The sequence below is a fragment of the Chiloscyllium plagiosum genome, chromosome 3 (genome assembly GCF_004010195.1).
Source record: "Chiloscyllium plagiosum isolate BGI_BamShark_2017 chromosome 3, ASM401019v2, whole genome shotgun sequence".
NCBI lineage: Eukaryota > Metazoa > Chordata > Chondrichthyes > Orectolobiformes > Hemiscylliidae > Chiloscyllium > Chiloscyllium plagiosum.
In genome coordinates, this window is record NC_057712.1 from 49,555,495 (window position 1) to 49,579,963 (window position 24,469).

At 41.5% G+C, this 24,469-nt stretch overlaps 1 protein-coding gene across 10 annotated transcripts in view; it reads left to right on the forward strand.

Moving 5' to 3' along the window:
* The window catches only part of adgrb3 (adhesion G protein-coupled receptor B3), an 814,402-nt gene that overhangs the window by 692,941 nt on the left and 96,992 nt on the right, over positions 1 to 24,469 (forward strand). For all 10 annotated transcript variants that reach the window (XM_043681622.1, XM_043681628.1, XM_043681636.1 and 7 more), the window contains 4 exons: positions 511 to 661; positions 888 to 957; positions 21,163 to 21,229; positions 24,295 to 24,380. In XM_043681622.1, the coding sequence (XP_043537557.1) occupies positions 511 to 661; positions 888 to 957; positions 21,163 to 21,229; positions 24,295 to 24,380 (374 nt within the window). The remainder of the gene's footprint in view (positions 1 to 510; positions 662 to 887; positions 958 to 21,162; positions 21,230 to 24,294; positions 24,381 to 24,469) is intronic.

Here is a 24,469-nt window from a genome sequence, read left to right on the forward strand (position 1 = left end):
TCTCCGCCCCCACCCCCTCTCTGGCCTATCACCCTCACCTTAACCTCCTTCCACTATTGCATTCCCGACGCCCCTCCCCCAAGTCCCTCCTCCCTACCTTTTATCTTAGCCTGCTTGGCACACCCTCCTCATTCCTGAAGAAGGGCTTATGCCCGAAACGTCGATTCTGATATCATAGTGTTTTGCAAGTCTCAGCTTTTTCATTGGAAACAACATTAAAATATAATTTTGAACTCCTCCATTCTTTCCTCTCTACCTAAACCTTGGCTGAAGTTTTATGGTTGGGGTATGGAGGTGGTGTTTTGCGGACAGCAGCCCTGTCGTGCAACCTATTCAAAAGTCAGTTGTGCAGATGGAAGCCTGGATCCTGACTCCACAGGCTGAAACAGGTCAAAATAAGGTCTGGGTATCCATGAACTCTTTAAAACAGGGCTAGCTTTCCTTCTCAGCATTGTCACATTGATCCATGCCATTCAAAATTAAATATTTCTGTCTCTTTTGTATGCACAGGGTGTTTGTACAATGACGACTGCCTTTCTCCATTTCTTCTTTCTGGCTTCTTTTTGCTGGGTTTTGACGGAAGCTTGGCAGTCATACATGGCCGTTACAGGGAAGATTAGAACAAGGCTCATCCGCAAACGTTTTCTATGCCTTGGCTGGGGTAAGCATCACAAGTGTATACATTTTTCATTGCTGTAAATTATTCTATAAGAAATATGTTGGAACAAAAAAAAGTTTTCCTTCTTCTACCCCTTATATAATATACTCAAATAAACATTAATGCTTCATAAATATTTTGACACATAATTGATGTATTTGTCCTTACAGTGGAAAAGCACTTCTATTCCTGTCCAATTTTCTTATCAAATAACAATCTATTTCTTCAGGGTTACCAGCATTGGTGGTGGCAATATCTATGGGATTTACAAAGGCTAAAGGATATGGTACATCAAACTAGTAAGTCACTTCAAAAGTTTTGCTTTACTGAAATAGCATCTAATTGACAACCTCCATGAGAATTTCAGCGGGGTGGGGAATGAAAGCGGTGGGAATTTCTGCCCCTCTCAGTAATGCACCTCTCAAGAACATTTGCACATTTAGAATTGTTCATTGTGCAACCAGGTATGCCTCCTGGGATGTGGAGAATGTTGTCTCCTGATCTTGTCATATGGATTCCAATATTTGGAAAGATGTTTTGTCAATGAGATTTTAAAAAAAAATGGTGGGTTTCAATGCTGCAGATAGCAATTCTATGATTAATTGAAATAGTCAAATCAAACCGTTGAGTTTTAAGACCACCTACCTTTGACCTTAACCCTACGCCATCTATGATAGTCCCTTCACATCTGCCCTCGAGTTCGGTAATGAGAGTGTGCAACTGAAAGGTTCCTTCCCACTATTGGCCCAATGTTCTGATAGACCAAAAAAAAGCTGTCAATCCCAAATAGTTATGCCCACTAGGAAGCTATGACTATGGAAACGTCACTGCAAAGTTAAATAGAAGGCAGTGGATAGGCAATTAATAGGAATAAAATAGCTTTTGACACAGGCTGATACGAGCTGTCGAGTTTGTCTCCTGACAACAGACCACAGAGTAAGGCTGTAGCCCTACACACAGACTTAGAGGTCATTCCCAACTTCTGATTACTACCATGACAACCAACCCACATAATGACACCGTTGTAGCTGCAGCCACTTTTCCTTTAGTGTTTTACAGGGCGCCAAGAAGGTGGCCTCAAAATGGAGACATTGTTTCCTGGTCTGCTCGGCCCTCCAACTTTCAGAGCCCATCTGCGATCGTATTGGGGGTGCCAGGCTACCCTCTAGGCAATCATTGACCAATTTGGAGAAAATTTCTCCCATCTCAAAATACTTAGAAGAAAATACTTAAAAGTAAATACTTAGAAGTGAAGTATACAAGATGTTTCAGACCAGTGTGTCTCATTCGTCAGTTTTACTGGTTCTTCCTTCTAGAATGTGGAAGCAGTGCAAGGTTAGGACCTTACTTGACCCGTGTTTGGGGACCTAATTTGAAAGGTAAAATTCTGTCCAAGGCATTGGTTGGGCTGAATGGGCTTTAACAATGAGTTATTTATGGGCTGTGAATTTAGGCTGTGCATCAAGGGGAAATACTAAATGGTTGTGTCACATACAATTTTGTTGTTCACCTTCAAGAAATGTTTTAAAATAAATCACCAGTGACAATAATTGAAGCATATGGTTTAACTTGTTGGAGCTGTTGCTTTTGTCTACTCGTTTGAATTCAAAGTTTTTGTGAGGGATGGATAGGGGGAACTTACTTTTAGCCTTGATGCTTTCGTTACGTTGGGTAATATGAACGTATAAGCAAGGAGCAGGAATAGGCCAATAAGCCCTTCAATCCTGCTCATGGATGATGCAATTGAACTTCAACTCCACATTCCTTCCTACCGTGATAATATTTTACTCCACTTTGCTAAATAAGTATCTACCTTTTGCCTTTTCAAGAAGGTTCCAAAGACACTCAAAACTGACAACAGAAATGTTCCTCAATTCTGTTTTAAATGGATGACATCTCATTTTTAAACAATGATCTTTAGTTCTAGATTCTCTCATAAGAGCAAACATGCTATTCATATCCACCAGTGAAGACCCCTCAGAATCCTTTTTCCTGGAGTGCCTCCAATATATTTACATACTGCTTTAAATAAAATACTCTTTCATCTGAATTATGAGATAATTTGATTAATTTTTCCACAAAAAATGACTCCAGATTAACATGAGTATGTTGTAAGTGGCTGGTGATCTCCTTAGAGCAGATTACACCTTCCTTTATCAGAACTGATCCAGTAGAAGGGGCGATCCCGATTTTACATGCATCACCCTCTGATTACAGCCCAAAAGCTTTCACTGGCTGAGTCCCAGGCGCTGCTTCAAAATAAACAAAGAATCACTGACAACCCACAGGGTTTGGCATACATGGCTGCATGTGGTTTCCTGCGCCACCATTGTAACCAAGATTTAAACATTACTGTAGTTTGAGCACTTCTACCTACAAACTAAATTCCAATAGTGCATCTGGAGTGTGGCTGAAATAGTTCTCATGGTATGAACATTTTGATCAGTTAAGCATTTTAGTTCCTTTGTGACTGTAGATGGTGTTGAGTAATTGTAATCACTATGACTAGTAAATTTGCATTGCATCTTGCGGATAATTCTCTCCTTTGCATTTTTCTTGACCTCTTTGTCCCTTGTTTTATGCATGTGGGTATTTGCCAAAAAGTCATGCTCTTGATGCTGATAACTGTGATAACCAGAGACCAACATCGACATCTTCCTCCTCCTCCTCTCCCACCCCCCACTCCACCTCCCTGGTAACAATCCTGCTGTAAGCCTGACTGAAGAACCTGAAGTTGGACTGAGAAATGAATGTAATACATCAGTTTTCAGCCCTACACGGAGTTCATAAGAATAGAACAATTATGAGCAGGACATGGGCTCCATAGAGCTTGCCCCACTATTCAATACAATCATAGCTGATTCTGGGCTACAATGTCACTTTCCTGGCAACTCCCCGATATCACTCAATTCCCAGTGAAGATAGAAATCTTGCCTTAAAATATCTTCAGTGATGGAAAATCCACAGCCTTCTGGGTTGGAGAATTCCAAAGTTCACAAATGAATATGTACCTCCTCATATCAACCCGAGATGATTGGTCCCCGATCCTGAGGCTGCATCCCTCCCTGAATTTATATTCCTGAGCTCGAGGATAACAGCCTTTCCATGACTAACTGTCAAGGGCCATGTAAAGGTCAGAGACTCCTCTGCTGACAAACTTGAGACAGCAGGGGTGTAGCCAAGACAGAGACTCACAGGCTGAGTTCATTCAGCCCTTGGCCATGGGATATTGAAACACAGCATGAGACAGGCTTCACTGAAATGTCGAATATGGCACCCACTGGGAGATCCAGGACCAGGCTGCTACAACTGGAAATTCCACCGCTCTCCTCCTCCCAACCTTTGCTAAACCAGGCAAAGATCTTTGCTGATGGATAATTTGACTCTAGAACCTGGCAAAATCTAGACTGATTCCTGGTTTGCAGTTTTGACATAAGAGGAGAGATTCCCTCAACAGGGCCTGTACTCACTGGAGTTCAGAGAGAGTCTCATTAAAACAAATTAAATTCTAAACAGGTTAGACAGACTAAAATCAGGGATGACGTTTTCTTTGGCTGTGTGTCCACAGCAATGTCACAGTTTGAGGAAACGGAGTAGGCCATTTCACACTTTGATGAGGAGAATGTTTTACAGTCAGAATGTGTTGAAGATTTGGAATTCTCTACCACATAAAGCTGTGAAGACAAAGTCACTGAAAATGTTTGAAAATGAATAGATGGATTTCTAGAGGCTGGAAGCATCAAGGCAAAGGTGTATGATATTGAGATAGAAGATCAATGATGATCATATTGAATGATGGAGAAGCTTAATGGATTGAAAACCCTAAGACATATGAGCAGAAATGGGCCATTTGGTTCTTTAGATATGCTTCAGCATTCAATAGCTAATTTAATTATCCTCAGTTCCACGTTGCTGCCTTTTCCCGTGACTCTAAAGTCCTTTAAGGATTAAAAATCTGTCAAGGGTGGACACACCACAAGACTGCAGATCTTCAACTCCCTGCATCTTCAAAGTGGAATTGAAGAAAGATGTTTCTGGAGATGAGCAGCAATGAAGACAGCATCTAATGAGAAAAATAATATTGTCTGTTGTTTCCTGAATTCTGTTTTCTTTCTGTTTCAGATGTTCATCGTTTTTCTTTTAACCTGCTCCCTTTTAGCCTGTAGTCACTCCATTCTGTTCCCCTGCCCACTTTAGCCTTTGCTGACAAATCACTGTGATCATCTCTCAATCACTAATGGTTTCTGCATTCTCCCAGCAACTTTTGTCCACTCATAAAAAGGAAAGGATTTAGCCAAGTTTAGTAAACCAGAAAACATTTAATTGCACTAAGTCAGTAATTGAATTTTCCTGAGTCAGCCACAGTCTTGTATCCTTCTGTTAATTACTTAACGTTAAAATTAAAGATTTTGTTTGGACAAAATGAGCCATCTGATACTCACCAGAAAGCAGAGATTAGTGTTCAACAATTACTTGGCAATAATATCCTGAGCTGTTCTCCTTCCTATCGGAAGGATGTTGTGAAACTTAAAAAGGTTCAGAAAAGATTGCGAGGGTGTTGCCAGAGTTGGAGGATGTGAGCTATAAGGAGATGCTGAAACAGACAAGGTCTTTTTCCTGGGGAGGCAGGGGGAGTCCGGAACTAGAGGGCATAGGTTCAGGCTGAGAGGGAAAAGATATAAAAAGGGGGGAGCTTTTTCATGCAGAGGGTAGTGCATGTATGGAATCAGTTGCCAGACGAAGTGGTGGAGGTTGGTACAAATACAGCATTTAAAAAGGCATCTGGATGGGTATATAAATAGGGAGGGTTGAGAGGGATATGGGCCAAGTGCTGCAAATGGGACTGGGTAAGTTGGGATAACTGGTCGGCATGGACGAGTTGGACCGTGCTGAACATCTCTATGACTCTACGACATGCTTCCCAATAGGATAGCCAAATCCTGGAATTAGCATGAATATACATCTGAAAATCTACTCTTCCGTTGTGTTCCATCTTGAGTTATTCTGCTTCAGTGGTATTGAATAGTAATTTGTTCCACAACCTTTAACACCATTTCCCCTATATCACTTAGCTTCATACCAGCTGTTGCATCTCCAAATAATTCATTACTTTTGAAGGGACATTAGGATTGAAACTTTTGATGGCATATGAGCAGGACTTGGACAATGTCAAGGTTTGGGGTAACAACTAACATTCGCATGACACAAATGCCAGGCAGTGACCATCTCAATAAGACCCAGTCTAATTGAGATGGACTTGTTGGGCCATCCTGGACTTGTTGGGCCAAAGGGCCTGTTTCCACACTGTAAGTAATCTAATCTAAAAAAAAAAGTCAGGTGTGTGGTGGAATACTTTCCACTTGCCTAGATGATTGCAGCTTCAACAGTACTCTAGAGGCTTGATGCCATCCAAAGCATTCACTTGATTAGCGTCGCGTCCACCATCTTCAGTATTATTTCCCTTTCCAGTAGTCTGCACCATCAACAAGATGCATTGCAGAAGGACATAAAAGCTCCTTTGACAGCTCCATTCAAACCTATGACTCCATCACTGAGAAAGACAGAGGCGCCAGATGAATCAGAACACCATCACCTACACGTTCACCTCCAAGCCACACACCAACCTAACTTTGAAGTACATTGCAGATCCTTCAGTGTCACCTAGTCAAAATCCTGGAACTCCCTCCATAACAGTGTTGTAGGGCTAGTTTTACCTCAAGGATATAGTAGTTCAAGAAAACCGTTCATCACCATGTTCCCCAGGACAATTAGGGATGGGCAATAAGGACTGGCCCAGCCAGAAATCCCATGAACTAATAAGGGGAAGAGGAAGGGTCACCAGACCTGAAACATTAACTTTGATATTTCTTTGGAGAAGCTGCCAGATTTGCTGAGCTTTTCCATCAACTTCTATTTTTGGTTCTGATTTACAGCATCCGCAGTTCTTTCAGTTTTTCAAAACTAAATAATGCTGACATTTGACATTAGAGAGTTAGTGAGAAGTCTTAATTGATCAGGAGCAAGTCACTGAGAACAACAGAATGCAATCTAATTTGCAAATTATGGAATCAGTTCTCTCAAACTAACAACTGATCATTTACTGAAGTTTATTATCAATTGCAAAGGAGGATTATTTATATCATCACAGCCCAGTAGTTTGACTTTGCTGAGCAGATGATACCCAGGTTGACAATGGCAATCCGCATGAGCTGGTATAATGGGATTTATGAAAAGCATTTCAAACTGTGAAAATTTTACAACACAGAAATTCACCCCATTTTGTCTTGACTGGCTGGTTAAACTAGCCTCCCATTCAAATCCCACTTACCAGCCCCTGGTTGGTAACCTTGCCGGTTTCTGTGCTTCAGATGTAGATCCATTAGTTAGGAATTTAAGAATAGGTGATGGCCATTTAGCCCTTCGAGCCTTTTCTGTTTTTAAATATGACCATAGCTGATCAAATTACTTTTATGCACATTCTCTTTATGCCATTGGTAATCAGAAGTCTTATCAATTTCTACTGTAAATATACTCAGAGACTAAGCCTCCATGCCCTCCGGAACAGAGTATTTCAATGAGACACCAACCTCTGAGGAAAATAAAACTCTTTCCATCTCAGTCCTAAATGGCATGCTCCTGACTTGTAAATTGTGCCTCCTGGTTCTGGACTCCCTAACCAAGGAAAGCATGTTACCTGCATTTACCTTGTCTATCCTTTTCAGTATTTTGTAAGTTTCAATTAGATCACCTCTCATTCTTAAAAAGTCATGTGAATGCAGGCCCAGTTTGCCCAATCTCTCTTCGTAGGACAGTTCTGCCATCCGAGGAACAAGTCTTGTGAAACTTCATTGCATTTCCTATATGGCAATAATATTCTACCTGAGATGAAGAGACTAAAATGCACGTAGTATTCCAGGTCCAGGTTAACCAAACTTCTTGAATTTAAATAAGACTTAACTAAAGGTGGAGGCTTTCTCCTGAAACAGAAATCAGTGGGGAGGATAAGTTAAAGATTTGCACCATGTTACAAATTAGCTGAGGATGAAAATCAAAGGGCACTTGTTAGAGGAATGATGTAAGATTTGACAGTGTGACAAGTTGAGTGCTTGAGGGTATAATGTTGGGCTTCATGGAATCTAGTCTCTGTTCATAACTTTTACGTAAAGAACTAGCACACAATGATCAAAATTTACAGTTGCATAATGAATAAAAGGGAAGCAGTCGGCTCAGAAATTACATAGGACTGAGATAAACAATACCTTCACTCAAAGGGTGGGGTACTTTAAAATTCTCTAACCAAGCAGCTGTGAAAGTACAAGGCATTGAGTATGTTCAAGTCAGAGATTAATAGATTTCTAGACACTGAAGATACCAAAGACAAAGGAGTAATGCAGGAAAATGGCATTGAGGGAGATGAGTTGAACGGTGGAGCAAGTCAAGAGGTTGAATGGCCTATTTGCTGTGTATCAACAGAAATCTGATTGTTTCATCGGAATTTGAGAAATAGAAGGGTTTTAGATAAATCATGAAATGAAACAGCGATGGCAGATGTAACTTAATACCTAAAGAATATGGAAGATCGCATATTGAGAGAAAAAAATAGGATGTGAAGATAACCATAGCCAGACACATTAGAAGTTCTTCCAGAAAATGTGGCATGATCAAAATAAATGCCTAGAAATTCAGAGCCAGCTGAAAAAAATCAGATGAAATGCAGACATAAAAGAATGTTTCTCCTGTGCGTCCCCACAAATGAAGACAGATTGGAGGCATTTCTATACTGTTGAAACTGGAGAGAGCTATTTTCTGCAAAGTTGTCTGTTGTAAGTCGAGCTGATTCCTTACTGCAGCAACCTTAATTCTTTTGCGTAGGTGGATAAATCATTAACTGTGGCTTTTCCATTTCAGGACAAATGGATAGATGAACAGTTAATTAGCATTCTTGAATAACAAGTCAAATACCAATGTGTTACCATTATCAAGAAGGGAGCAAGAGATGAAGCAGGAAACTCCAGGCCAAACAAATAAACCACAACTGCTGGTTTTGAAAATCTGAAACCAAAACATACATTTCTGGAGAAACCCAGCAGGTCTGGCATCATCGGTGGAGAGAAAGCAGAGTCAGTCTTTCAAATGCAACCCTTCTTCAGACCTAATTGCAGCTACAGAAAGGTGGTATATATGCTGAAGATAGGGGTAGAGGTAGGGGATGGGTCAAGGAGAAATTATATGTGAAGATGACGTTCAGAGAGAGAGACAACAGCAGTTGGGCAGACGAAAGGATGGATAATGGTGAACCAGTGAGAAAGAAAAGCTTATAATAGGACCATTAGTATGTGAGAATGAGTTGGCTGGGTCACTGATCCCTCCAACAGGAACCCTTCCTTCCTGGCAACCTTCTCAACACCCCTCATGATTTTATACATCTTAATCAGTCCTCTCAAATTCCTTTTCCCCTAATGAAAACAACCTTAGTGTGTCCACATTTTTGAGTCAATTACCCCTCTTGAATTTGTTATGAATCTGTATATTTTGATTGTTGTGTGCTAATTTTTTATATTCAAGTAATGAACACAAACAAGATTCGATGAAACCCGCCATTGTGCCCTGCAGCACTCAACTTGATCACACTGCCAAATCTCACATCAGCCCCCAAACAAGTGTAGTTTGATTTCCATCCCTGAGCTAATTTAGAAAATACAGTTCAATCAGTCAATCCTAGCTGGTGGCCAAAGTATTGGAAGCAATTCTGAGACATAGAGGCAATCTCATTTGTCAAGGCAGGGATTAATCAAGATCAACTAGGAGAAAGTGAGGACTGCAGATGCTGGAGATCAGAGCCTAAAAATGTGTTGCTGGAAAAGCACAGCAGGTCAGGCAGCATCAAAGGAGCAGGAAAATTGACGTTTCGGGCATAAGCCCTTCTTCAGGAATCTATATGCCTGAAACGTCGATTCTCCTGCTCCTTTGATGCTGCCTGACCTGCTGCGCTTTTCCAGCAACACATTTTTAAGCATTAATCAAGATCAGTCAGCATGATTGTGTTAAGGGGAAGTCATGTCTAACCAGCTTAAGACCATAAGGAATTGGAACAAGCATGGGCTGTTTTGCAGCTTAAGCCTGCTCGCCATTCAGTAGAATCATGTTTGATCTAATATTCCTCACGTCCTCTTAGCTGCGCTTCCCTGGAATCCTTAGATCACCTACTGATCAAGAATTTATCTGTCTCAGCCTTAAATACACACATGGACTTTCCACCCATAGCTCAATATGGCAAGAAGTTCCAAAGACACTCAGTCTGCTGAGGGAAGAAATTCTACCTCTTGGTTGAATTTTTAAAGAGGTGACCAGTTGTGTAGGTGAGGGCAGTGCTTTTAGTGTAGACTTCTTGCACTTCAGCAAAGCTTTGCATGGTTGCTGCATGGGAGACTGGTAAAAAGGTAAGAGCCCATAAGGTTCAAGGAAATTTGACAAATTGAGTCCACAATTGGCTGAGTAGCAGGAAGCAGAGGGTGATGGTTGAGAGTTGTTTTTCTGACTAGATGTTTTATGTCCAGTAGGGTTCCACAGGGTCAGAGTTGGGGCTCTTACACTTTGTGCTTCATGTAAATCGAATACGGAAAGTTTAGAGGGATGTGAACCAAAAGCAGGGAAATGGGATTAGTTTAGTTTGGAAACTTGATTGGCGTGGAAGGTTTGGACTATCCATTCATTGCCACAGAAGCTGGTGGAGACCAAGTCATTGAGTATGTTTCAGACTGAGGCTCTTTAGTAACAAAGATTATGAGGAGAATGGGGTTGACAAACTTATCAGCTATGATTGAATGGCGGAGCAGACCTGATGGGCTGAATGGCTTAATTTCTGCTGCCATGTCTTATGGACTGAAGGGTTTGATTCCATCCTCTGACTTGATATTTTAATCTCGGTGCGAAGATCCTCTCTAACGCTGTGGGCCCTTAGAAAAGCTCCACAGATCCAAAGTCACCTTGAGCCTCTTTAAATGTTACTTCATATAAGCCTGGAATAGTTTGTGTGCACACTCACAACTGTGTTTGAACCAGGACCAAAGCCTAAATTGCCGGAAATGCTCAGCATGTCTGGCAGCAACTGTGGAGAGAAATCAGTGTTAAATGTTTTGGATAGAGTGGCCCTTCCTTATTACTGGATCCGAAACGTTAGCTCTGAATTCCCTCTGCAGATGCTGCCTGACCTGCTGAGTTTTTCCAGCAGCTTTTGTTTTTGTTTCTGATTTATAATGTTCGCAGTTCTTTTGGGCTTTTGCTGTGTTTTTTAACCGGAACTGTTCTTATCACAACAGCCCAGTGCCCTGTACAAAAGGTGAGAAGAGCAAAGTTGAAGATGATCTCGACAGTGTAGTTAAATACCAGTAAACATCAGTAAACATCGAAGGGCCTGTTTCCGCACTGTAGGGAATCTAATCTAATAATGTAGGGGAATGGGTCTGGGTGGGTTGCTCTTCAGAGAGTTGGTGTGGACTTGTTGGGCTGAAGGGCTTGTTTCCGCACTGTATGGAATCTAATCTAATCTAAAAAAAATCATTTAGACTTGAATGTAAGAGGGTTGATTTGTATGTTTGCAGATGATATGAAAATTGATGGTAATTTAAATAGTTAGGAGCTAACCTTTATTTGTAGCAGAATATAAACAGGCTAGTCAGATGAACTGATCTGTGGCCAATAGAATTCAATCCAGATAAATGTGAGGTGGTACACTTAGGTAGGACAAACAAGTCAAGGAAATACTTGATTAACAGTAGGACTGTAGGAAGTACGAAGGATCTTGGCATCCATGTACGCTGGTCACTTAAGGTATTATATCGGGTGAAAAAGTGGCTATGAAGTTTTAAAGTATACTTGCCTTTTCTAGTTGAGGCATGGAGTTTAATAACAGGAAGATTATACTGGAACATTGGTTAGCCACAGCTAGTGTACTGTGAGCAGTTTTGGAATCAACATTATATGAAGGGTGTGACAGCATTGAAGAGGGTGCAGAGGGGATTCACCAGGATGGTGCATGAGCTGGAAACCTTCAGTTATGAAGAGATTGGACAGACTGAGGTTGTTTTCCTGAAGGATGTGAGACTGACAGGACATGATTGATATGTATAAAATTATGGGGAGCATTGATAGGATAGTCAGGAAGAACATTTCCCGTTGGTGGAGGGATTAGTGAACAGGAGGAATGGATAGGAAAGGGCAGAAGGTTTAAAGAAGAACTAAGGAAAAACTTTTTCACCCAGAAGTTTGTGGGAATCTGGAAATGACTGCCTGTCAGGATGGTGGAGGCAAAAAACCTTATAGTGATGGCAACGCTATGTAGGCGAAGTGCAGAAAAATAGGATTTGAATACTAGGATAGTTATTATTGACCCAAATGGATGCAGTGACCTGGGAAGTGAGCAGTATGATGGTCTGAGCATAATAAAAACAATCGATCATGAGGCACATGAAATCACAAGACTAAAACTGATTAGTGATCAAAAATAGATTTACTAAAGGCTTGTGATGGTGGATTTTCTCAGTTTGGATATTGTAAAGAACCTTATCTGACAAACCATGTTTTCTGAAAGCTGGATCATTTTGAACTTATTTTTAAAAGCTCATTTTTTTAAAAAAGAGAAGCTGCTGCTGTTGTTGTTAACTCCTGATCTCATTAGTTCCAATTAAATGTGTAAAGACTTCAAATGGAATGAGCTCAGCATTTTATTTCCAGTGCAAATCTTTATTAAAAGTGTTGCATGATGTAAAAGGGCATAGCTAATAAATGCCCATGTTCTGAAGTTAATGGAGAGACATTGCCATCTTTGCCTCAGTTGTTCCTTTCCATCTTTGCCGGTCTTCACATCCACATCTTGGTAGTGATTTGCTGAGGAATGGTAGACAATGGAAGACAGGAAAAGATTCCTGAAATAACAAAAGGACAAGAAACACCGGATAACAAGTCATTAAAGTAAAGCAAATCAAACACTTTATTTCATGTTGCAGTTGTATAAGACTCTGGTGCGGCCGCATCTGGAGTATTGTGTGCAGTTTTGGTCTCCATACTATAGGAAGGATGTGGAGGCACTGGAACGGGTGCAGAGGAGGTTTACCAGATGTTGCCTGGTATGGTAGGAAGATCGTATGAGGAAAGGCTGAGGCACTTGGGGTTGTTTTCATTGGAGAAAAGAAGGTTTAGGGGTGACTTGATAGAGGTGTACAAGATGATTAGGGGTTTAGATAGGGTTGACCGTGAGAACCTTTTCCCACGTATGGAGTCAGCTATTACGAGGGGGCATAGCTTTAAATTAAGGGGTGGTAGGTATAGGACAGATGTTAGGAGTAGGTTCTTTACTCAGCGAGTCGTGAGTTCATGGAATGCCCTGCCAGTAGCAGTGGTGGACTCTCCCTCTTTATGGACATTTAAGCGGGCATTAGATAGGCATATGGAGGATAGTGGGCTAGTGTAGGTTAGGTGGGCTTGGATCGGCGCAACATCGAGGGCCAAAGGGCCTATACTGCGCTGCATTCTTCTATGTTCTATGTTCTAGAATGATGAAATTGGAGTAAAGAAGCTGTTGTCATCAGGACAAAATGGAAGAATGCCAAATTTCAAGTGAGCACAATTTATTCCACAGGAGAGAAAAATACCAATTGGTGAGCAAGCTATTTCTGATTGGCTGGACAATACCTCACACTGAGTGTCAAGAGACATTTGCAGAGGCTCCCTTCGGGTTCTGGTTTGCGATCAGCAATTTGCTGATTTTTAGGTGGTCTGAATCACCCCCAGATCCCTGGTTCTGACACTGGATTTATTTAGGAATGTGAGGTGAAAAAGGCAGTGGATTGGAGTTTCAGGGCAAAAGAATTTCTGTGTTTACTAAAGGCAAAAGATAAGTATAATACAAGAAATAAAGGCAATTGTAACAAACAGTGAAATTAACACAATCATTGAAATAGCTGACAATAATTAAATACACTTTTAAATCAAATGCAGGTTAAATATTATTAGAACTAAACAACAGTTTTAATCATGGAAAACTTTAATCAGACTTCCTACCTTGCAGTTCCTTCACTCTCAGAACCCGCCTTCTCCTGGGTGGAAAAACAGTTTTGAGGTACAACTGCCTGTTGAGGTTTTGCTGTAGGTTCTGTTGGTTTAGAACAGACGCATGTCTAGAAGCTCTTGTTCGGATAGCACTTCATTGGCTTCCCCATTGTCAGCTGTCCTTCGTCGTGATGATGCCCTTGGCTTGGTTTCTCGATTCATCTTCTCTGTTCAGCCTCTGTGGTTCCTGGTTCTGAAGCTGCTGGTTAATGCAGCTGCTTGAAGTTATCTGTTTGTGCAGAAGCTTGTTGAAAAAGGCTCTCCCTTAGGTAAGATCAGGGGTTGCAGTTATACAGACTTGTGCCCTATTATCTCCTCTCAAATTTATGTTAAAATCACCCAACACCAGGTTATAGTCCAATTGGTTTATTTGGAAGCATTCGCTTTCGGAGTGCTGCTCATTCATCATTTACTCGCACTCCGAAAGCTAGTGCTTCCAAATAAACCTGTTGGACTATAACCTGGTGTTGTGTGATTTTTAACTTTGTTCACCCCAGTCCAACACCAGCTCCTCCACAGCAAATCTATGTTAAAAGTGAGGACTGCAGATGCTGGAAATGAGAGTCTAGATTAGAGCAATGATGGAAAAGCACAGCAGGACAGGCAGCATCTGAGGACCAGGAAAATCGATGTTTCAGGCAAAAGCCCTTCATCAGGAATGAATGACGAAGGGCTTTTGCCCGAAACGCCGATTTTCCTGCTCCTCAGATGCTGCCTGACTGCCGTGCTTTTCCAGCACCACTATAATCTAGACAGCAAATCTATGTTGCCATTGTATTTCTTTTGTTCCCTGATGTCAGTTAGCTTCCTGATAGTTGACAGTACACGTGAATGCATTTTGATTGAACTTGAATTCTCAATATCTCTGAGGTTCCATATGGTGTGAGCTGGCACAGCCAAGGTGTAAAAGTTAGTTTCCTCTGAGACAGGTAAGAAGGGGTAAGATTAAGGAACCTTGGATGACGAGAAAAGAGGAACTTTTCATCAAAAGGAAGAAGGCAGCATACGTAAGGTGGAGGAAGCAAGGATCTAGCACAGCTTTAAACAATTACAGGCTTGCTAGAAAGGAGCTCAGAAATGGACTGAGGAGAGCCAAGAGGGAGCACAAAAAAGGCTTGGCAGGAAGGATTAGGGAGAACCCAAAGGCATTTCAGTCATACGTGAGGAATAAGAGAATGATCAGGGAGAAGGTAGAGCCAGTCAGAGATAGCGTAGGGAACTTGTGTGTAGAGTCTGAGCAGATAGGGCAAGCCCTAAATGAGTTCTTTGCTTCAGTTTTCACTTAGGAAAGGGACCTTGTTGTGAATGAGAACTTTGAGGAGCTGGGATACAGGCTTGACCTCATGAAGATTGATGAAGTTGATGTACTGGAAAGTTTGGCAAACATTAAGATCGATAAGTCCCCAGGGCCAGACCAGATTTATCCTAGGCTATTCCGGGAATAGAGAAAGGAGGTTCCTCAGATGCTGGCGAAGATCTTTGCCTCCTCACTCTCCACGGGAGTCGTACCGGAGGATTGGAAGGAGGCGAATGTTGTTACTCTTTTCAAGAAGGGTAATAGGGAAATTCCTGGCAATTACAGACCAGTCAGTTGCGTCTGTGGTTAGCAAGGATTTGGAAAGAATTCTGAGGAATAGGATTTATGACTATTTGGCAAAGCATAGCATGATTAAAGGCAGTCAGCATGGCTTTGTGAGGGGCAGGTTTTGCCTCACAAATCTTATTGAGTTCTTTGAGGAGGTGACGAGACAGGTCGATGAAGGTCGAGCAGTGGATGTGCTGTATGTGGACTTCAGCAAGGCATTTGATAAGGTTCCACATGGTAGACTCATTCATAAAGTCAGAAAGTATGGGATATAGGGAGATTTAGCTATCTGGATTCAGAATTGGTTGGCTGACAGAAGGCAGAGAGTGGTTGTAGATGGAAAGTATTCTGCCTGGAGGTCAGTGTTGAGTGGGGTCCCGCAGGGCTCTGTTCTTGGGCCTCTGCTCTTTGTAGTTTTTATAAATGACTTGGATGAGGAGGTTGAGGGGTGGGTTAGCAAATTTGCAGATGACACAAAGATTGGAAGTGCCATTGATCGTATCGAGAGGTATTGCAGGCTGTAGCGTGACATAGACAGGATGCAGAGCTGGGCTGAGAAATGGCAAATGGAGTTCAACCCAGATAGTGATGCATTTTGGAAAGTCGAACACGAATGCTGAATATAGGATTAAAGACAGGAATCTTGGCAGTGTGGAGGAACAAAGGGATCTTGGTCTTCAAGTAGATAGATCCTTCAAAGTTGCCACCTAAATGGATATGGTTGTTAAAAAAGCATATGGTGTTTTTGGCTTTCACTAATAGGGGGATCAAGCTTAAGAGCCGCGAGGTTTTGCTATAGCTCTACAAGTCCCTGGTGAGACCACACTTGGAGTATTGTGTCCAGTTCTGGTCGCCCTACATTAGGAAAGATAGAGAGGCTTTAGAGAAGGTGCAAAGAAGGTTTACCAGGATGTTCCCTAGACTGGAGGGCTTGCCTTATGAAGAGAGGTTGACTAAGCTCGCACCTTTCTCTCTGGAGAGGAGGGAGAGAGGAGACCTGAACGAGGTATACAAGATAATGAGTGGAATAGATAGAGTCAATAGCCAGAGACCTCTCCCCAGGGCAGGATTGACTGGCACGAGGGGTCATAGTTTTAAGATCTTCGGATAAAGGTATAGGGGGATGTCAGAGGAAGGTTCTTTATGCAGAGAGTTGTGAATGCATGGAATGCATTGCCAGCGATGGTGGTGGAAGCAGAGTCATTAGGGACATTTAAGTGACTGCGGGACATGCACATGGACAGCAGTGAATTGAGAGATGCATAGGTTAAGTTATTTTATTTTACATTAGGATTAATTATCGGCACACCATCGTGGGCTGAAGGGCCTGTTCTGTGCTGTATTTTTCTATGTTCAGTCCAGAGTGTTAGGTTTTTTTGATTGTTTTTTTAGTGTGCAGGTGTAAATCAGAATTACAGGTTGAACAATAGCCCCAGATAGGAATCATTCTGGCTCTGTTTTGCAGCCTGAACTCCGGATTTTGTTCAGTATTTTAGATCTTCAAAAAGCCTAGGGTCTTGTCCAGTATTTTAGATGATGGGGATTTTCGCTCAGTGCTACATGTAGGCAATGCAAATCAATGCATCAGAAGTTTCAACTTCCCAGGCAATGTGTGCACTTCAGGACCTCTGCAGGGTCCCAACACTCAACTCTGGATTTTGTTGCTCTGGAAAACAGGAGATTCATGTTGTTAACAACAGCATAACGAGAAACCATGAAATACAAGATAGCCAGCATGCTTTTGAATAGAGAGTTCAGAAGAAACGTCTTCATTTGGACTTCTGTGAGAGTGTTGAACTCCGTGCCAGAAGAGAATAGCATAGGTGAATTTAGATGGGAAATGGAATAAGTCTATGTGGGTTAAAGAATTAGAAGGCTAGGTTGACAGAGTTGAGGGAAGGGACTTGAGTGTGCCATGTCCAAGTTGGGCCAAACGGCCTGTTTCTGTGCTGTATGTGCTCTTCAGTCCGATATCATATTGTTTAAAATATTTTCCAGTAATACATTGTGGCTGAACTGAGAAACAGTTGAAGTATTCTTGGCTACAGTTTGTTCCCAACAAAAACTGAATCTAAACCAATTGGATAAAATAATTAAATAAAGCAGACAGGATGAAATGGATTCTACTGGTCGAAGGTTTTTTAACCAGGTGACAAAAGATCCACGATAGTTAACAAAAAGAGATCCAATTAAGAGATGAGGAAACATTTTTCTTTTGAGTTTTTATGATCTGTAATACACTGCCCAAAAGTGAAGTGGAAGCAAAAATGAGTGCTCACCTCCAAGAGAATCGGGTAAATACTTGAAATGATGAGAGGAAACGGGCAGGAATAGTAGAACTGATTAGATAGCTCTTGGAGAGAGCCAAGACAGGCACGTTGAGCTGAATGGCGTCCTTCAATGCCGTAAAATTTGATGAAAGTCTCCACAAATTTATTCCGACGTGTCATGGAGACACTCAGAAACATAAACATTAGGAGCAGCAGTAGGCAATTTGCCCCTTCCAGCCTGCTCTGCCATTCATTATGTTCATGGCTGATCAAAATTTCCCATTTTCTCTCCATACCTTTTGATTCTTTTAACCCTAAGAATCTAAGCCCTCGAGTCTACTCCACTAATCAATGGGATCGCAGCCGATTCAACATTCCTCATGTGCTTTTTTGCATTTTCCCTGTAAGCCTTGTTTCCCTTACTGATCGAGAATCTATCTCTACCTTAATGAATAAAATAAAATAGATTCCCCACAGTGTGGAAACAGGCCATTTGGCCCAACAAGTCCACTGACTCTCCGAACAGCATCAACCCGAACCTCAGCCCCTTGTAACCTTGCATTCCTTATGGCTAATCCACCTAGCCTACACATCTCTAGACATTATGGGAATTTATTATGGCCAATCCACCCAACCTGCATATCTTTGGACTGTGAGAGGAAACCAGAGCCCCCCAGGTCTCTGTGTTCAGGAGTTCCAAAGAGACTTAATGCTGTGAGAAAGAAATTTCTCCTCATCTCAGTGTTAAATTGGTGCCCCTTTATTCTAAGGCTGTATCCTGTCATCCTAGGCATCCCAATGAGAGGAAACAACTTCTCAGCTTTTAAGCTGTCAGCCTCTTAAACATGCTACATGTTTCAATGAGAATACCTCTCATTCTTCTGAGCTGTAGTGAGTGGAGTCCCAACCTGTGAAGCCTTCGCACACAAGACAAACCAGGATCATCCTAGTGAACATTCTCTGAACCGCAAGAAATGAAATGAAATAAGGGGACCAAAATTGCTCACATTACTCCAGATTTGGTCTCATCAGCACCTTGTACATTGCAATAAGACTTTCCTACTTTCTGTGAGAATGCAACACAGCAGTTTGTTCCTACCTGTGCTTGACTTTAAGTCTGTTTGTGGCTGTCGGTATGTCATCCTCAGTATTCCAGTGGAAAAAGTTTAATAAATTGATGAGCATTACATTGCGATGAAGCATTGAGTGTGATTTGATTTGCAAAGATGTCCTGACTCTGATGAAGCAGCCAGTACAAAAACCAAGAGATCCTAAATGTTGGGCTTCCATGTGAATTATTACGGCATTACTACATGTCACTCAGCACTTCATAATGAAATAGCTATTTTCTTCAGGGGCTAGAGATTTTGCTTTTAAGGATTTAATACTCACTGTGTGGCAGATGGAGGTCAACCTGGATAAATGCGAGATGATGCATTTTCGAAGGTCGAATTTGAAAGCTGAGTACAGGATTAAGGATAGGATTCTTGGTGTGCAGGTACATAGATCCCTAAAAATGGCCACCCAAGTGGACAAGGTTATTAAGAAAACATATGGTGTTTTGGCTTTCATTAACAGGTGGATTGAGTTTAAGAGTCGTGAGATCTTGTTGCAGCTCCATAAAACTTTGGTTAGACCGCACTTGGAATACTGCTTCCAGTTCTGGTCGCACTATTATAGGAAAGATGTGGATGCTTTGGAGAGGGTTCAGAGGAGGTTTACCAGGATGCTGCCTGGACTGGAGGGCTTGGACTGAGTTCGGACTTTTTTCATTAGAGAAAAGGATGAGGACAGGGGACATAATTGAGGTATACAAGATAATGAGAGGCATAGATAGAGTCGATAGCCAGAGACTATTTCCCAGGGCAGAAATGACTAACACGATGGGTCATAGTTTTAAGCTGGTTGGAGGAAAGTATAGAGGGGATGTCAGAGACAGGTTCTTTACACAGAGAGTTGTGAGAGCATGGAATTCGTTGCCAGCAGCAGTTGTGGAAGCAAGGTCACTGGGGACATTTAAGAGGCTGCTGGACATGCATATGGTCACAGAAATTTGAGGGTGCATACATGAGGATCAATGGTCGGCACAGCATCGTGGGCTGAAGGGCCTGTTCTGTGCTGTACTGTTCTATGTTCTATGTATAGAGTACCTTTGCTTATTGCAAATTCAGGTTCAGATGTCTAAAGTGCCACTGAATAGGTGGCTGCAGAGGTTACTGCCCTGAAGAAGGGTTGCATCCAAAATGTCCACTTCTCCACCTCCTGATGCTGCCTGGCTTGCTGTGTTCTTCCAGCCTCCTGCTTGTCTCCTTTGGATTCCAGCATCTGCAGTTTTTTTTTTGTCTCTAGCAGAGGTTACTGTGGCTTGTGAATAGAAACATTGCCCCTCACCACTCCATTCCTGATTTGAGCTGCCATTGGTTTGTACCGGGAGCAGAAATTCTTAAAATCTATCTTTTGCAGCACGCAGTAAATAGTATGGTGCAGAAACTGTCTCTTATAGGGTCTGTCTTTGAGAGTATTGTTCTGTAGTTGAAATGCACCAGACAATCCTTTAAAAAAAATTGCCTCAACTGAAAATGATAAAAACGATACTAATTTAATGTCCAAACCCAGTAGGATGAGTGGAGACATCGATATCTTAGTGTTTCTACAAAAACAAAGTCTTCTTGTTATTACTAAATCCCTCCCAAACATTGTTAGTGTGTGATCTCTTTAAATGAGAATCCCACAGTTGAGCCATAGTCTTGAAGGATTAATATGACACCACCATATACTTCAATATAAAACAAATTATCGAATGTAACATACCCTGAAGTGATGCATAGAACAGACAAATGTAGTGGACTGACCCTCCTGCTAAATTCTGTTGTGTTTTCCAGATATTTCCACCTTTGACCCAGCCTAACAACTCCATGTTTGGAAGAAACAAACAATGAAAGAACTTGCATTAAATGCATTTTTTGATATCATGATGTCCCAAAGCACTTTGAAAAATGCTTCATTGTCAAATAGTCACTGTTTAATCGAAGGGTCCCACAAACAGCAAAGATTAAATGGTCAAATCACCATTTATGGTATTGATTGAACAGGTTCATGAGAGAACCCAGTCCATCTCCTATCCATCTTCTTTGAATATTACTGTGGATAATGTGTCATTTGAAAGACATTACCTCTGTTGGTGCAATATTGCCTTCATACTGTACTGAAGTGTCAGCCTAATTGTGTGTTCAAACATCTGGAGTAGGACTTTGATCCATAACCTCTGACTCAGGGGTGAGGGCCCTTCTCGCTGAGCCACAAGTGAAAAGGAAGGTGACTTTTGACCTGGGTTCAGACCGGACTAGGCTCATCAAATGATTTTCTCATTTCAGTATCATTTCTTATTAATGAAGGCCAGTGATGTGTAAACATGGGTCTCCTTTGAAACAGAAGTGTTATGCACTGTTTGAAATTCTGTCTGTACATCAGTGTTTACAGATCATTAACTTAGTGTACATTTCTAATTTCTATGCATTGGTTATTTCTTTTTATGTTCACAGCTGTTGGCTGTCTCTAGAGGGAGGCCTTTTATATGCATTTGTCGGACCTGCAGCTGCTGTTGTTCTGGTAAAACAAATCTGCATGCATTGCCATCATCCAATATTTCACATTCCATTTGACACTCCAATGAAATGATACAGTCATTGTATGCCTTGGTCTACCATAAAGTGATTGATTTCTTGTGCATGTAAGTCTGTATGATTTTTACTTTAACTAGATCAGAGCAGGAGGTATCATGTAAAATCACTGGACCAAGCACATTTAGGAACTGAGCCAGTCATTGAGTCCCTGAATGCGAATACAGTGCTCCAGCTACTTGAGGTACTGGTTTCACAGGTAGTGACAAACTCCTTTCATTGACACAAGTGTCTAAGATTAAGAAATGGAACCCTTCAGGGCCGTTTCTCCCCATCTCCCCTTGCATGCACACACACACAGGTGCTTGTGTACACACACAAAAAAAACTCGCAGCACTCTGAGCATAAAGTACGTTTATGCCAATATCTGGGAGATGCAAACCCTGAATTCTCTGAAGAGCTTATCAATACCCAGTGTGAGGTTTTATGAAAACATGTATTAGAGACTTTAAGCTCTACTACAAAATATTGTGGGCAACAGATATGGAATTTCCATCTGCCCTAAAATAGGAACACCAGTTTGAATAGGTACCCATCAAAAGCAAGAAAATGGGTGGAGGAAAGATGGGAAGTGGGGAAAATGTGCATTCTGCATGCTGGGACTGTATAGTACTGGCCATGAACACAGGCAGGATGACTCCTCCAGTGACAAGAATATTACCTGGAGAGTCTTGATTTGTTAAAGAGGTCCTTCCTCAGAATATAAACAGTGGACAATGAAGGCTTGTGACCTGAGTTTCTGTGGCTGAGAGTATAGGTACCGTGGCTTTCATGTGGATCCACTGTGGATACTGTATCATGTAATATCATGGGTACATTTAGTGGTAACTCACCAGAAGCATACATAAAAGATAAGACATTAATGGTCATGACTTCATCATTGGTTTCTGTGCTGCTGAGCCCATACAATGGTATTAATACACAGGGCCTGATTTCAAATGGCCTGTTAACCTTTTTCTGGGCAGAGGGATGCATGCATGTATATATCATTTCTTGGATTTCATTTCATGTGTCAAAGGGATAAAATCTATAGAGTTCATGCAGATTTTATAGCACTGAAGGAGACTCTTTAACTCATTTATTGTGTCCACACCGATTGTCAAATGTCCATCTAACCTAATCCCATTTCCTACCACTTGGTCCATAGCCTATCATGCTTAAATATCTTAAAGATTCCTGCCTCTATCACTCTTTCATGCAATAAGTTCCAGACACACATCACTCTTTGGGTGAAAACATTTCCTCAAATCCCGTGTAAACCTTAAAGCTATCCCCCTGTTTATTGATCCTTCTGCTAGGGGAAAACATTTCTCCCTATCTACCTATTTATGCCTCTCAAACCTTTGTACTCCACATCACAACTGTACAGTGCCTCCTGATAGTTGTTTACTTTTAAGTGCCCAGCTAGCTTTGCTGACAGTCTGATGGCTGAGCTCACTCACAAGGAGGTGTAACAGTCACACCAAAGCTTTGTGGACAATCCCAGGAATTTGACCCAAAGCTAATGGAGGAGCATCCCTTTATGTAAAAGTCTATATGTTGAGAGTGTGGTGCTGGAAAAGTACAGCAGGTCAGACAGCATCCAAGGAGCAGGAGATTCCTGATGAAGAACTTACGCCCGAAACGTCTATTCTCCTGCTTCTCGAATGCTGCCTGACCTGCTGTGCTTTTCCAGCACCACAGTCTAGACTCTGATCTCCAGATCTGCAGTCCTCACTTTCTCATAGTCTGTATGTTGTGTGACTTAGAGAATGTACTCTGAAACTGTGTTCTCCTGGTGTTGCTGCATTGATTTTTCTCGGTAGTAGAATTTTGGTTTTGGGGGTTCCAGTGAAATAAATGTATGTTGCCAGAGATTGTACTCTGAACAGTCACAGCATTTGTGATCATCATGTGGGGTCTGAAAGTGGGGCTGGATTTCATAGTTGCGCTGCCAATGAAAGGTCAGCATTATTACCCTATGAAACTGACAGCATCTTCCAGCAGCTGCACATGTGTAGTTAAATGCAGATATTGTGAAGTTGGTATCAGTGATTCCCTGCCTCTCCAAGCTCAAAGGGCACTGTTCAAGCCATGGCAGGTAGCCATTCTTAAGAGCCACAGAATTGATGAAAACTTTTATATTATAATGCTTCTGCTGAAATTGCCCCACAAATTTATTCTTTCTTAATGAAATCTAACTGCGCTTTTAACAGAATGCTAATTTGTAATTATTGCTACAGATCCTCTCTGGGCCTGGAAATTTCATTTATGTTTTCATGATGTTAAATGATTCCTTTGTGATATAATTCTATAGGTTTATTTTTTTTCTCTATAATTGTTATTTCAATGTCTATTATGTGTGTCCTTGCTGAAGAAGAAATTTTACTTCCAAGTTTGCTGTCTATAGAAATTCTTCAATGTGACCTGCTGAAGGACATTACTGTTGATGAATGCTGAGAGATTCCAATGACCTGTCAGCATTCAAATTAAGGGGAAAAGGGAAGTCCAGGCCACAGAGGTCTTCAAAGTCACTTCGGAACGCTGTAACCGCACCACTGAGTGCAGAATCGGACCCAGAATGAAATCAATGGCATGGGTTCAATCTGATCAAAGAAACCAAGAGAGTACCACAATTGCTGTGGTTCCAGCCCTGACATGAATTCAAGAGACAGTTAGAGTTAGGTTTTAAATGCATTGCCCACAAACCCAAGAAGTAAAGAGTTGAAAGTGAAACCTTGAAAGCAGAATTGTATGCTTCACATTCATAACTCTCTGTCAATACTGAATGTGAATCGTTAGCCAGAGGTTCACTGTTCCAGTGTTACCTGCGGTTGGGATTGTTTTCAGTAACTACCAGAATTAAAGTCCCAAGTTACCAGTGCAGGTTGAAACAGGTCATAATATCTGATTGTACTGAGATAAAAATCTGAAAACAGAGGATGCCATGGATCTGAAGCAATGAACAACGCTGTTCAGCATTAAAGATGACAAAAAGCATTTCTTCTTTCACAGGTCAACATGGTGATCGGCATTTTAGTTTTTAATAAACTCGTGTCAAGAGACGGGATCGTAGATAAAAAGCTAAAACATAGAGGAGGGTAGGTGGTGAACGCTGAATCATTTGTTGTATTTTAAAAGCTCCTTTGAAATGCTTCTCCGTGACACGGTAAAGAAAATATTACCCTGT